At 33.6% G+C, this 12,828-nt stretch overlaps 2 protein-coding genes across 2 annotated transcripts; both read left to right on the forward strand.

Moving 5' to 3' along the window:
• The first annotated feature begins 791 nt into the window (after positions 1–791).
• On the forward strand, positions 792–5,299 carry LOC109175726 (truncated transcription factor CAULIFLOWER A-like). The gene is made up of 8 exons (XM_019325069.1): positions 792–1,085; positions 2,761–2,839; positions 3,025–3,089; positions 3,420–3,519; positions 3,616–3,657; positions 3,809–3,850; positions 3,962–4,101; positions 4,945–5,299. The coding sequence occupies exons 1-8, from the start codon at positions 901–903 to the stop codon at positions 5,057–5,059; spliced, it is 768 nt and encodes a 255-aa protein (XP_019180614.1). The 5' UTR covers positions 792–900; the 3' UTR covers positions 5,060–5,299.
• Positions 5,300–7,392: 2,093 nt separating this feature from the next.
• Positions 7,393–8,989, forward strand: LOC109175727 (universal stress protein PHOS32). Its single transcript, XM_019325070.1, has 3 exons — positions 7,393–7,870; positions 8,337–8,422; positions 8,525–8,989. The coding sequence occupies exons 1-3, from the start codon at positions 7,492–7,494 to the stop codon at positions 8,822–8,824; spliced, it is 765 nt and encodes a 254-aa protein (XP_019180615.1). The 5' UTR covers positions 7,393–7,491; the 3' UTR covers positions 8,825–8,989.
• Positions 8,990–12,828: the final 3,839 nt, after the last annotated feature.

The following is a 12,828-nucleotide window of genomic DNA, read 5'->3' on the forward strand; positions in this document are numbered from 1 at the left end:
ATTATGAGAAAAATAACATTTTTTCTATTGAATCATCTAAAATGGAATTAAAACCCCATGTTGGCTCAAATTTGGTGGCTCAACTGCTCAAGTTTAACATTTTATCATCGAAATGTGCAATGACCACAAGTACTAGGAGAGGATTGTTGGACAAAAGAGAGTATTATACATTTTAATATTTAGTCAAATTGAATACCCAAAAAAAATAAATTAAAAATTCCCAAGTTCCGTACACTTCAATTGAATATAAAATTTGTTTGATGGATTTGTATTGTTTTAATTAAAATAATGAGTTTATAAATGTTGGACAGAGGCTCGAAGGGTTGATAAGTCTAGCAACATGGAGATAATTGCTACAAAAAATTTTCTTATTCGCTACTAATCATAATTTTTGTGTAATGACCTTGATATGACAATAAAGTAATAAACACACAAATTCTTCAAAACGAATACTATCATCAAATATAGTAATGAAGTCTAAAAATGCCAAGCAAATACATCTGCATAAACAATCTCTCATAGTATTTATCGTACAGCCTTTTCCGACAACCTAGCTACCTCTCTTCTTTTCTTAAATCAACTCAATCTTGATCACCTCAGGTACTCATCAGAAAATGGGAAACCAAGAAATGGGTTTTTTGTTAATTCCATGTAAATAAAAAAAAAAAGTAAAAATAAAAAAGTAAAACTTGTCTTTTCTTTTCTTTGTTTTTTAATTTATTAATTTGAATATTTTAATCCAACTTTACACCATGATTAGTACTAATAAATCCCAGGGTTTCTATTTTTAGGTTGTCTGGCTGAGGATTGTGGGCAGCTGCTGGGCTTGAGATAAGAGAGGAAAAGAAAAAAAATCCCATAAGGTAGAGAGAGAAAGAAGAGAGAGAGAGAGAGAGAGAGATGGGGAGAGGAAAGGTGGAACTGAAGAGGATAGAGAATAAGATAAACAGACAAGTTACGTTCTCAAAGAGGAGAGGTGGATTGGTGAAGAAAGCTCATGAAATCTCTGTGCTCTGTGATGCAGAAGTGGGCTTGATTGTCTTCTCCCATAAGGGAAAGCTTTTTGAATACTCAACTGATTCCTGGTAACCCATTACAACCTTAACTTGTATGTATATGTGCATAGATATATATCCATGATTTTTTTTTTTTTTAAATAGATTTTTAGGACTTTCCTTTCTTTCCCACAGCTAGGGTTTCCACTTTCATGACACATCTATCTGGGAAAACCTCTCTTTTCTCATTCCATGGCTTTCTTGTTTAATTGTCATTCATCATCATTTCCCTCTTTCTTTTATGTTTTCTTTCTTTCACAGCTGATTTCATATCTATGGTAGCTTAGGTTTAGGTTTAATTTGCTTGTAGAATTAAGTTTTTATATGTTTGAGGAGTATATATATATAGTGTTTGATTATATTGAGAAATATTCAGATTTTGATGAAGGATAAGGGTAAAGATTTCTGTGTTTCTTTAGCAACAATTAATGTTTTGTATTTCTTTACTACAATTAGTTAAGCTAATTAAGGTGGATCTAAAAGTTACTGTAACTTTACCCCTTTTGAAGAAAGTTTTTTTTTTTTTTTTTTTTTTTTTTTTTTGGAAACCATTGAAGAAAGTTTTCTTAGGTTCTTGTAATTTATCATAGTTAATTCATATATACATACATACATATATATACACACACACACATACATACATGCATTGTCTGTATGTATCTATGTATGTATTCCAAGCATATATGAAATGGTATATTTGGTTAGTGTTGGCCTGGTTAAATTTTTATTATTTTATTTGTGTTTAATTTATTTTGTGGAAAAGTAAAGCTATGATGATGGTGGTGGTGGTGGTGGTGACCGGACAGGTTGAGTAAATAAAAGCTTCATATATTGATGATTCAAAGGTTAATTAAAAGTTTGATGTATTGATGAAGAAGAGGTTAATGACCAAAGGGTATTATCTTGAAGTTGTTTGAATGTATTGATTAACATCTTGCTAAAGAATACTATTAGGTTTTGCAATGCAACTAGTTTCTAACATGTTATTAAGAGTAGCTTTTCGGGTTTTAGCTTGTGAAATAAAGAGTTAAATAATTGATCACTTATTCGGTGAATTGTTATACATTCATAGTGTTTTTAGCCTTGTGTCACTCTTGGTTATCATTAATTAGTAATCCATTTTCTTAACTTATGTCATTGAGATACTTAATTAGATAGCCAATATGAAACATTATTTGGTGATAATAAACCAAGTAGAACCTAGTAAGTGTTCTCCTAGGTTTTCAATTATGTTTAATATAATGTTCCATAGATTTCTAATCAGGTGAGAATCAACCTTAACTTGCGAATTGCGAACTTGTGAAGTATTGCACCGCAACGGTTATATGATTGCACTTCCACGGCTCCCAGACTTGCCTAAAAGACCTTGCAGTGCAATCGTATCCGATTGTGGTGCAATCACGTAGTAAGTGCGGTCCAATCCTTCACAAGTTCGCAGGTTAAGGTTGGTTCTCACCTGATTATGGAACTTGTTCCATATATATATGTATAAAGGGCAAAATACTTGGTTAATATATACAAGTATAGGCTTAATTATATGATGAATATTTGAAGTTGTTGGTTTAGATAACGATGTAGTCAATAATGGACAGTACACTTCTAAAGTTCAAAAATAAAGAGTATATACAAGCAATGTAGTAAAAGTAAATATTTTCTTGTATACAAACTGCCATTGATGCTGATTATAAGCTCCCTGTAATGGCAGCATGGAGAAGATTCTGGAGCGATATGAACGATATTCATACGCAGAGAGACGCTTGCTTGCTAATAACTCTGAATCATCGGTATGCAAGTAATATATATATATATATATATATATATATATATATATATATATATATATATATATATATATATATATATATATATATATATATATGATTTAACCAAACTTATTATTGCTGAAACATAAATGTTTCTTAGATTTCTTTGATGGGTTATTTGTGTGTGTACTAAACCCATTTTGCAGGAAAATTGGACGTTGGAATACGCTAAGCTGAAGGCCAAGGTTGAGCTTCTGAAAAGGAATCACAAGTAAGAACATGCTCCGAGGTTCTTGGAATTTGTTTAGTACTGTCCGAAATGACACCACTTTGGATAATGTCTTGCCCACATAAAGGCAAAATTTCTTCAATCCTAGGGCCCACATCACGGCCTGATAAGATAGTCGAAGAGTAAATCAAGATGAATCAGTGTTTTATTAAGCGGAAAGGATCAGTGTCTGGTGCTTACAAGGAGCGCCTTACATTGGGTGTAGCTCCAACATTGCGACTATTAAGGCTCGATCCTGTGTTTTTGCCAACATGCTTTGGATCGTGTCTGGTTGCTATTAATGTTTGATTCTTATGAACCCTGATTCTGCAGGCACTACATGGGAGAAGATCTTGACACATTGAGCTTGAAAGATCTGCAGAATTTGGAGCAGCAACTTGATTCTTCTCTTAAACTAATTCGATCCAGAAGAGTATGATATATATATATATGTTTTTTTACACTTCAATTCATGTTCTTTTTCTGCCATATACATTGCATGCCCTTACTCAATTCAAATGCACTGCAGAACCAATTGCTGTACGAATCGCTTTCTGAGCTTCAAAAAAAGGTACTTATGCCCATTACTTGAGTAAACATATTCTCAGTTTTCCTTTCTCCAGAACCTAGAATATAATAGTTAACCATCCACATTATAATGTGTGTTTTGTAACCGGAGAAAATGGTGATTGGGTTGATAGTTATGTCGTTTTCTTTGACAGGAAAGGGCGATTCGCGAGGAAAATAACATGCTAGCAAAGAAGGTGAGGTTGATATATATATGTTATTGTTATATGTCTTGTTTCTTGTTTGGTTTCAAAGGGAAATTGTTTAAGATTTTGATGATTTTTGCAACTTAATTTGTGTGTGGTTAGATCAAGGAGAAGGAGAAGAGTGCTGCAGCAGCAGCGGCAGCACAACCACAGGCACCATGGGAGCAGCAAAATCATCAAGTCCCTCCTGGCTCATCATCCTTCCTCTTTCAACAGCCATCTCTTCCAGGCTTAAACATTGGGTAAGCAACATATATACATACATTTCTTGTTTTGTCTCTCTAAATTCACAACATATATATGGAGCATGATTATATTAACCCTGAGCAAAAGTGTAGCCTCTGTGGTTCATGTTCAGTTGAGTTACCATGATTTACATCCTCCTAAATGCTCTGTCGGGTCGGAGTGTGGGGGGCCCTTGGGGGTTGGGGTTCAACGGGGTTCAACCTTTTGGAAGAATGATTATATTAACCCCTACTTTTGCCATTGTGGGATTTGTAACCGTGTTGTAAAGTCGTTGTCTTTGTCTCGTAAACTGTTGGGCGACGGCTCAGAGAGCTGAGTCCAACATTCTGCCATTCAAACGTCTGACTGCAAAATAAAATTGTGTTTTTGCTAATAGCTATAGTTTTTTGTGTAGTAGTAAGCGTTTGATTTTGACATATACCAATGAATTGCAACCAATGCGCTTGGTTTTACTATTTCACCTAAAAGACAATAATATTCTACCCTTGTGGTCTTTAGGCAAGTTTGTTGTAATGGGAAATTATCCTTAATTGGTAAAATATTGGTTAGGTTTTGCCCTTAGCTTGTGCATTTTTACAATATTGACCGGCTCACATTGTACAAAGTGGGTTTGTACCCAACTAACTCAACCTAATTGTGGTCCCCAACTTATCCTAGCTAACTGTGTGGTCCAGATAAGTTTGAACTTTAAATTACTATTCTTTAATTTTACTGACATTAATTACATTCTACCATTTTTCTCTCCCATGTAACTTTTGTATGACATTATTAACGCAAAAGTTTCACTTGATTTTAAAAGGGTATCAGTAATTAACACGATTATACGGTGACGGGTGTAGGGGGAGCTACCAAGGAGGAGAAGCAGCAGATGAAGCAAGGAGGAACAACAATGACCTAGACCTTAATCTTGATTCACTCTATCCTCCATGCCATCTTGGATGCTTTGCTTCATGAACCAATGAATCTATATATAAAATATATTATATATAGTACTAATTAAGTATGTTATTATTAATGATTTCATCTGCCCTCCGTGTTCTGGGTAACTACCCTATATATTCAAGTACTGTGCTGTAAGTGAAACTAAATAATTAAGACACAACAACTCTTCGGAGTTCCTGATGATGTTTGTGACATTTGAACCTTATGGTGTATATTATTAGTTTTGCCTTCTTAATTGATTGTTTAATGATATGTCGTGACTATTATTGATGTACTGTTATGCACTTATGCTATGGACTCCAATACGATGCCGTTTTGCTGTTAGTGGCACTGTTTTTCCTTCACCAATCAGATTTTTTTTTTTTTTTTGTCAAAAGAATTCAGCGACATTAAAAATTGTAAATATACGTACTATTACATAAATGTGTATATAGAGTTCTGCAGTTGTGAATATAAAGTTCAAGAATTATGAATATAGAGTTCAAAAATTATGAACATAGAATTTATACAATTATGAAGATATAGTTATGTAATTGTGAATATAGAGTTCAATAATTCTGAATATGAAGTTCAAAAATTATGAACATAGAGTTCAGTGATTATGAACATAGACTTCTAGAGTTCAAAAATTATGAACATATAGTTCTATAATTGTGAACATAGAGTTCAGTAATTATGAACATACACTTCTATATTTGTGAACAGAGAGTTTGGGAAGGAAACTGCCGAATCTGAAGAAAAACGCCGTTAACAGCGAAAGAAAGCAATTATTTTTTAATTGACACGGTGCTGTTTTCCACCAAAACGATGCTGTTTTGGAATCGTGTCCATTTTGCGGTTCCAGAGCATAATTTGCCATTATTGATGGAGCGTTATGTTGTGCAACCGTGTGCACCATGTAAGATGCACACGGAATTGATCCATAATTTTTATACTATAGATTCATAATTTCTATACTATAAATTTATAATTTCTATACTGTATAGTTATCAAATTATGAACATATAGTTCAATGATTTGTGAATACAGAGTTCAACAATTGGGAATATGAACAATGAAAATTATGAACATAGAGTTTTGTAATTGTGAATATAAAGTTCAATAATTATGAATCTATAGTATAAAAATTATGGATCTATAGTATATAAATTATAGATTCAATTTCGTATGCATCATACATGGTGCACACGGTTGCACAACATAATTTGCCATTATTGATTCTCTAGCTTAAGGATTCCGTTTTTTGGGCAACAAGGATTATTGGACCATGCTGTTTATTGGGCTTGACTCATTGGATTGAGTGATTGACCCCATGCCAGTATTATACCTTAAACAAGGGTCTACATTGTATTGTAGACTTTGATTTAAAAATTATGTATTTGCAGTCAGCGTGTTGTGTATATTTAGTTAATAAATTATGTATATGTAAATAAATTAATTTACGCGCACATAATCTTTTAACTGTATACACATAATCTGAGTGTTATTTCAAACATTATTGGCTCAAGTATAAACTTTCAAGTCCATTGTTTGGGTTTTGTAAGACTCTTGGGAGAGCGGTGGGATTGGAACTAGTAAATTCGATCTTATGATCTCAGAATTAAATTCAAAAGGTCGTTCTCCAACCTATTAAGTTAATTTTTTGGGTGGATTTTACTCTTAAACACAAATAATATTATTATGATAGCCTTCCATATTTAGTAATTAGAATGTTTAATTTATACAATCTTAACATAAACATAATATGATATAACTTTATCAATTTTACATATACCTATATATTTTATTCCTTGTCAACTCAACTAATAAAGTTTTCATCCTTTTTTTCTTTTAATTTGAGTCTTGAAAACAAAAGATTCCATGGCCGCTGATGATGCTAAAGTCTCCAAATCCAACAGCTGTTACCTTTATAATCTTAAGAATCAAGAATGGCCCAATGATGCCCCTTCATAAACATTCATGACACCCACGTTCAGCTACAGACCCACTCTCAACTAAAATTAACTAATTAGTGGCAAAGCCAACAAATCATTAATAAAAAATAAAAATAAAAATGTTACAATTAAGTTCTACTTCAAAGGGACTGATTTATTGGTCTTTTTTATTTGAACCAATAAGCTATGAATAACTTATACTGATTTACTGCCTTGTGGCCATTTGACTGCTAGAGTCACAAGGCGATAATACATCATTGATAGTTATGAGTTATGTCCTACTCACATTAAAAATTAGTAGGCCCCTCTATAATTGGTCATATATATACCATCATACTAGAAGCTCTTTTGCTTTGTTACCTTAATCATTTCTTCTTCTTATTTTTTTTCCTTCTCATAAACCATCATGATTATCCCCACTTTTTCCTCCCTATAAGAACACATTTTCTAAAGTTCCATTCACAATTCTAAGCTTTTGTGGTGCATTATTCTTGGATCCTTAGAAGTGTCATGGGTAGAATTGGTGCCACCATTGCAATTCCAAGCTTTTGCTTGAATAGAATTAGGCCTCATGTACAAATCCGGTTTTCACCAATCAAGAATCATGCAAAACATCATGGTACCACCAAGAATGAAGATGATGATGAAGAAGAGAGAAGGGTAGTTAAAGGGTGGGGTGGTGGTGGTGTTGATGAGGAGGAGGAAGAGAAGAAGAAGAATTCTGGAGACGCCACCGTCAAGTTTCCGGGCCGAAAAATCATGATTTTGGTTGATTCAAGCCTTGAAGCTAAGAATGCATTGCAATGGGCACTCACCCACACTGTTCAGAGCCAAGATGTTGTGGTCCTTCTTTATGTAACCAAACGGTCCAAACCTTCTTCCAAACAAGGTTTGATTTGCATATTCTTCCTTCAATTAATTTGCTTATATTTTATTTTTGAGGTATGATTTATTCCCTCAGATATTTAATTACGGTATAGATTTAGTCATTGGTGTCTTAACAAAGTTGCAAATTTGGTCCTTAGTTTTCGGGACATCATTTAAAATCTTAAAGATGTACCAAATACCCGATACTCAGTATCATAAGTTTCTAAGTTTGACTTTCAGTAAAAGTGACCTATTCATCACATTCTTAGTTTGAGCCAGTGATTTATCTGTTCTTTTGTTGACTAGAGTCATAAGGTGGGGTTTACCTAATGTACAAGCTCGAGTGATCCTTTGCTGATCAGGGTCACAAGACAGGGTTTACCTAATATATAGTGGTTGCGACTGCGAGTTTCCTTCTTCACCAAAAAAAAAAATACTAATTTTAATGGACTAAAAACACTAATTTTAATTTCACTTTTGGCATGCAGGTCAAGAGCATAGCAATGAAATAAGTCCAAGAATCTCTGAATTTCTTTCATCCATGAAAAATACTTGCAAACTAAAGAGACCAGAGGTGCGAAAATTTCATATATAAACATGTATTTCTTTGAATTCGATCAATTATATATTAAAAAAAAATTAATCTAGTTTGTGGGTGGTTTAATTTGATTGATAGGTAGAAGTTGAGGTAGCAATAGCAGAAGGAAAGGAAAAAGGTCCGGCGATAGTGGAGGAGGCAAGGAGGCAAGGGGTGGCGCTGCTGGTTTTGGGACAGAAGAAACGTTCCACGACGTGGCGGCTGGTGATGATGTGGGCGGGGAATCGGGTGGCGGCCGGCGTTGGCGGCGGCGGCGTGGTGGAGTATTGCATACAGAATGCTACATGCATGGCCATAGCGGTGAGGAGGAAAAGCAAGAAGCTTGGGGGTTACTTGATCACCACTAAAAGGCAAAAAGATTTCTGGCTTTTGGCATGAACTCTATATATTATTATATTATTGGATTAATTAGTTGCTAGTTTCATTTAATTGAGTGGGATAATATATATTTGCTCTATTACATATAGTTTCTTCTTGTTGTAAACAAAAAAACATAGCACATATATGATTGGTATTAAAATGAGAAGGGGTTGAATTGATACTAAAATGTTTGCTCCAAAAGGATGCTCAAATTAAAGCAGTTTTTTTATAAAAGTTATTTTGCATGTAATCAGTTATAAGTTAACAGCTAATTTATCAAACATCTTCCTACAATTAGTTAATGCTAACAACTAGTCAAACCACTAACCCAATCAGCTGCCCGCATGGGTAGCTCAACTGGTCATAGAGGTGAAATTTTGGAAAAATGACCAAGGATCAAGTCTCACCAGCGGCAGTGTGGGAGCAACCTCTCAAAGTGAGGGGGACTCCTTGTGCGCAGTAAGCACCGGTCTAGCCTCTATGGTTCATGTGCAGTAAGCACCGGTCTAGCCTCTATGGTTCATGTTCAGTTGAGTCCTCCCAAATGCTCTGTCGGGCCGGGGTGTGGGGCCCTTAGAGTTGGGGTTCAGCATTTTAAAAGAACTAACCCAATCAGCTAACAACTATTTACCAAACATCCCTTTTCTTTAACTATCCCCTAAACTCAAAGCAATAAACAAATAAGTAAAAGAATATATATATAATGGAAGAATGTAAAACATTATTATTATCCATCGAGCATATATCATGGCAAAGATGTTCCTTGAAGACCATAGGCTCCCTGTGAATGGAACAGTGGTCTAATGGGTGCACATGCTCCATCAACTTTCTGGGGACAAAGTCTGAAAAAGTGAAGACACATGCATGTTGTAAAGTGTATGTATAATCTGGATTCTGGAATGGGATGATGAGGATCAGTAGTTAGTTTAATTTCTTCTGATATACTATTTAACTTATGTGATGCTTTTATTTTATATATGCTTTTGGTAAAAAATTTCATGACATTTCTTTTGTCTATCAAGCTATATATATTTAATGTAGAATTAGGTGGAAGAATTGGCAAACAGAGGGTCTTTGATCTTAGGTTAGGGTTCAATTGAATCAATCTGAGGATATATATATACATATATTATTCGTAAATTATTATGTTTTTTTTAGTACACATATATAGACATTAATATTCACAAAGCTAAGCAGTAGAAATACCAACAAACACATACAATTAGGTTGTAATTTAATGCAACAAAGTCTGTTCCTAGCTATGATTTTCAAACTTAAAAGATGTTTAATGCTTTCCGGTGGACAATCAAGCCTATTATACCTTTTTCTAAGAACGTACCAATTCTTTAATTTACTTTTGCTAAGTGATCTATACATTTATTACCCTCTCGTCATGTATGAGAGAAACCAAACAACCCAACATTACACCACCAATCTTCTACAATCAACCAAAAATTCTAGTCTCCCTCCTCACCGTCGATTATGAATTAAATTCCACCCAAAAAACACTATATATAAGCTTTTCTTTTGCCAAACACAACCCACTAACCTCACAACTTAATTAAGAAATTATCAAATATCCTTATCCTAAAAACAAATAAAAACTCACCACGCAATTCTTTCTATGTACAATCCCTAATAATAGCCCCTTCCCCATCCCCACCCCACTAGCATTATATATTTGATATTTAATGTGATTACTTATTATAATTAAAAATAATAATAATTTGATCGATCACTCTTTCTTAAACGCTTTAATTTATTCAAATATATACACAAAATATTTTGCTTTTGAATTTTCCACTTCCTAGTTGCTTCTCTTATACTACAAATCAAAAGCTTACCTCAAAGTATTGGGTTTTTAATTTTTATAAAGTAGAAATCAACATTTTATATACACACATAAATTATATATATATATATATATATATATATATATATATATATATATATATATATATATATATTAATTTTTATAAAGTAGAAATCAACATTTTATATACACACATAAATTATATATATATATATATATATATATATATATAACAAAGCCAAGATGGGACCCCTGTTTGGTAAGGATTGGGGAAACTCATTTTTCTAAATGTGCAAAAGTCATAGTGCCTAACTTTATATTGCCAATAATTTGCTTCTCTAACTTTATATTGCCCTTTTTTGCATGATTTTCTATTTTAACTAAACTAACATGATCACCTTTATTTGGACACCATACTTTAAATCACTATTATTATTCCCATGAGTCAAAATAGCAACCACTTTCCTTTATATGTATATAGCATAATTTCATCTTTTGAAGGACTTTAACCTAACCGATGATGAGACCAACAAACTCTTAAAATTAAATTTTACTTCGTACAAAATATGATTTTTTGAGTGTCTAATTAATTTATTTATACGAAAAAGATAAAAAGAAACAACATCAAAGTACAATAAGTTAAGAAATACTATAAAAATTTGAATCTCGTGACAGTCACAAGATCATCCATCAACAACATATGAAGTTTTCAAAAGGATCATCCAAAATATGCAAGTCCAATATGAGATTGTTATAACTTGAGGTAAGTCAATATGTATAACAATTTGTTTTTCTATGAATATGATAATAATTAATTTATTTAGTCATTAAGTGCTATTATTTGTTCTTTTTATTTGCATATTGAATTGATCGTTGGAGTTGTAAATTATTATTATAATAATAATTATAATAATAATTACAATAAGAAATAATGATTAAAATAGTATTGTATTGCCAACCAAACAATGCATTTTGTATTGTAGTTAGTTGTAAATGGTTTTAGGTATACTTATTCTAACGGGGAAAAAATGATGGATATGAACAATATATTGAGTTCTCAAAAAAAAAAAAAAAAAACAAAAAAAACAATGTATTGAGCATTTTTAATCACTGAATTAAATTCCAGTTGCGGGTAAATGTCTCCCGTGCGGTTGTGTGGCAGATTAATGTGCGTGAGTTTTGTACTTAATGTGCATGAGTCTTGTGCTAAAGTGCGTGAGATTTGTGTTTAATGTGCGTGAGTGTGTAATGCTTAATGTGCGTGAGTTTTGTACTTAAGGTGCATGAGTCTTGTGCCGAAGGTGCGTGAGTTTTGTGATTAATGTGCATGAGTATGTACTTAATGTGAGTTGTTGTTGAAACTTTAAAGTGCATGAGTTTTGTGCTTAATGTGCGTGATTTTTGTGCTTAATGTGAGTGAATTTTGTGCTTAAGGTGCGTGAGTCTTGTGCTTAAGGTGCGTGAGTTTTGTACTTAATGTGCGTGAGTGTGTATTTAATGTGAGTTGTTGTTAAAACTTAAGGTGCGTGTTTTTTTGTGCTTAAGGTGCGTGAGTTTTGTGCTTAAGGTGCATGATGGTTGTGCTTAAGATGTGTGACTTTTGTGCTTAAGGTGCGTGAGTTTGTGTTCTGAATGTATTTTGTTTGTGTGTTTAATGTCCGTGTGTTGTGTACTTAAAGTGCGCTAGTGTAATGCTTAATGTGAGTCCACCCACACAACAGCACGAAAAGCACCACCTGCACTTGATTCCTTCCCGTTAATCACTAGCTAGCTTTTAGGTCTCTACTCTCAATAATGTTGGGGATTGGGATACAAATGGGTTAAACTATTACAACACGTTTGGTTCACATAATGAATTTTGAGGTAACAGGAATGCTATTCCATATGGAATGGAATAGGCAAGGAATAAAATATGAATTATATTCTATTGTTTGGTTCGCGGAAGGAATAGACTTTAGGAATTATATTACAGTGTTTGGTTGGTTTAAGGAATAGAATGAAATATGTTTCAAAAGACATAAATACCCTCATAAAAATATGTGGTGGTGGTGGTGGCGGTGGTAGTTGTGGTGGCGGTGGTGGCAGTGGAGGTGGTGGTGGCGGTGGCGATGGTGGTGGTGGTGGCGGTGGTGGGGTGGTGGTGGAGACGACGGCAGTGGTGGCGATGGTAGGGTATTTTTGGTATTATAGTACTAAAGTTATTCCCAAA

Source organism: Ipomoea nil, unplaced genomic scaffold, assembly GCF_001879475.1.
Source record: "Ipomoea nil cultivar Tokyo-kokei standard unplaced genomic scaffold, Asagao_1.1 scaffold0688, whole genome shotgun sequence".
Lineage (NCBI taxonomy): Eukaryota > Viridiplantae > Streptophyta > Magnoliopsida > Solanales > Convolvulaceae > Ipomoea > Ipomoea nil.

Coding starts and splice junctions, on each gene's coding strand:
- LOC109175726 (XM_019325069.1), top strand. CDS start 901: ATGGGGAGAGGAAAGGTGGAACTGAAGAGGATAGAGAATAAGATAAAC. Junction 3,090..3,419: donor CTTCTGAAAAGGAATCACAA/GTAAGAACATGC, acceptor CTGATTCTGCAG/GCACTACATGGGAGAAGATC. Junction 3,851..3,961: donor ATAACATGCTAGCAAAGAAG/GTGAGGTTGATA, acceptor GTGTGTGGTTAG/ATCAAGGAGAAGGAGAAGAG.
- LOC109175727 (XM_019325070.1), top strand. CDS start 7,492: ATGGGTAGAATTGGTGCCACCATTGCAATTCCAAGCTTTTGCTTGAAT. Junction 7,871..8,336: donor CAAACCTTCTTCCAAACAAG/GTTTGATTTGCA, acceptor TTTGGCATGCAG/GTCAAGAGCATAGCAATGAA. Junction 8,423..8,524: donor GCAAACTAAAGAGACCAGAG/GTGCGAAAATTT, acceptor TTTGATTGATAG/GTAGAAGTTGAGGTAGCAAT.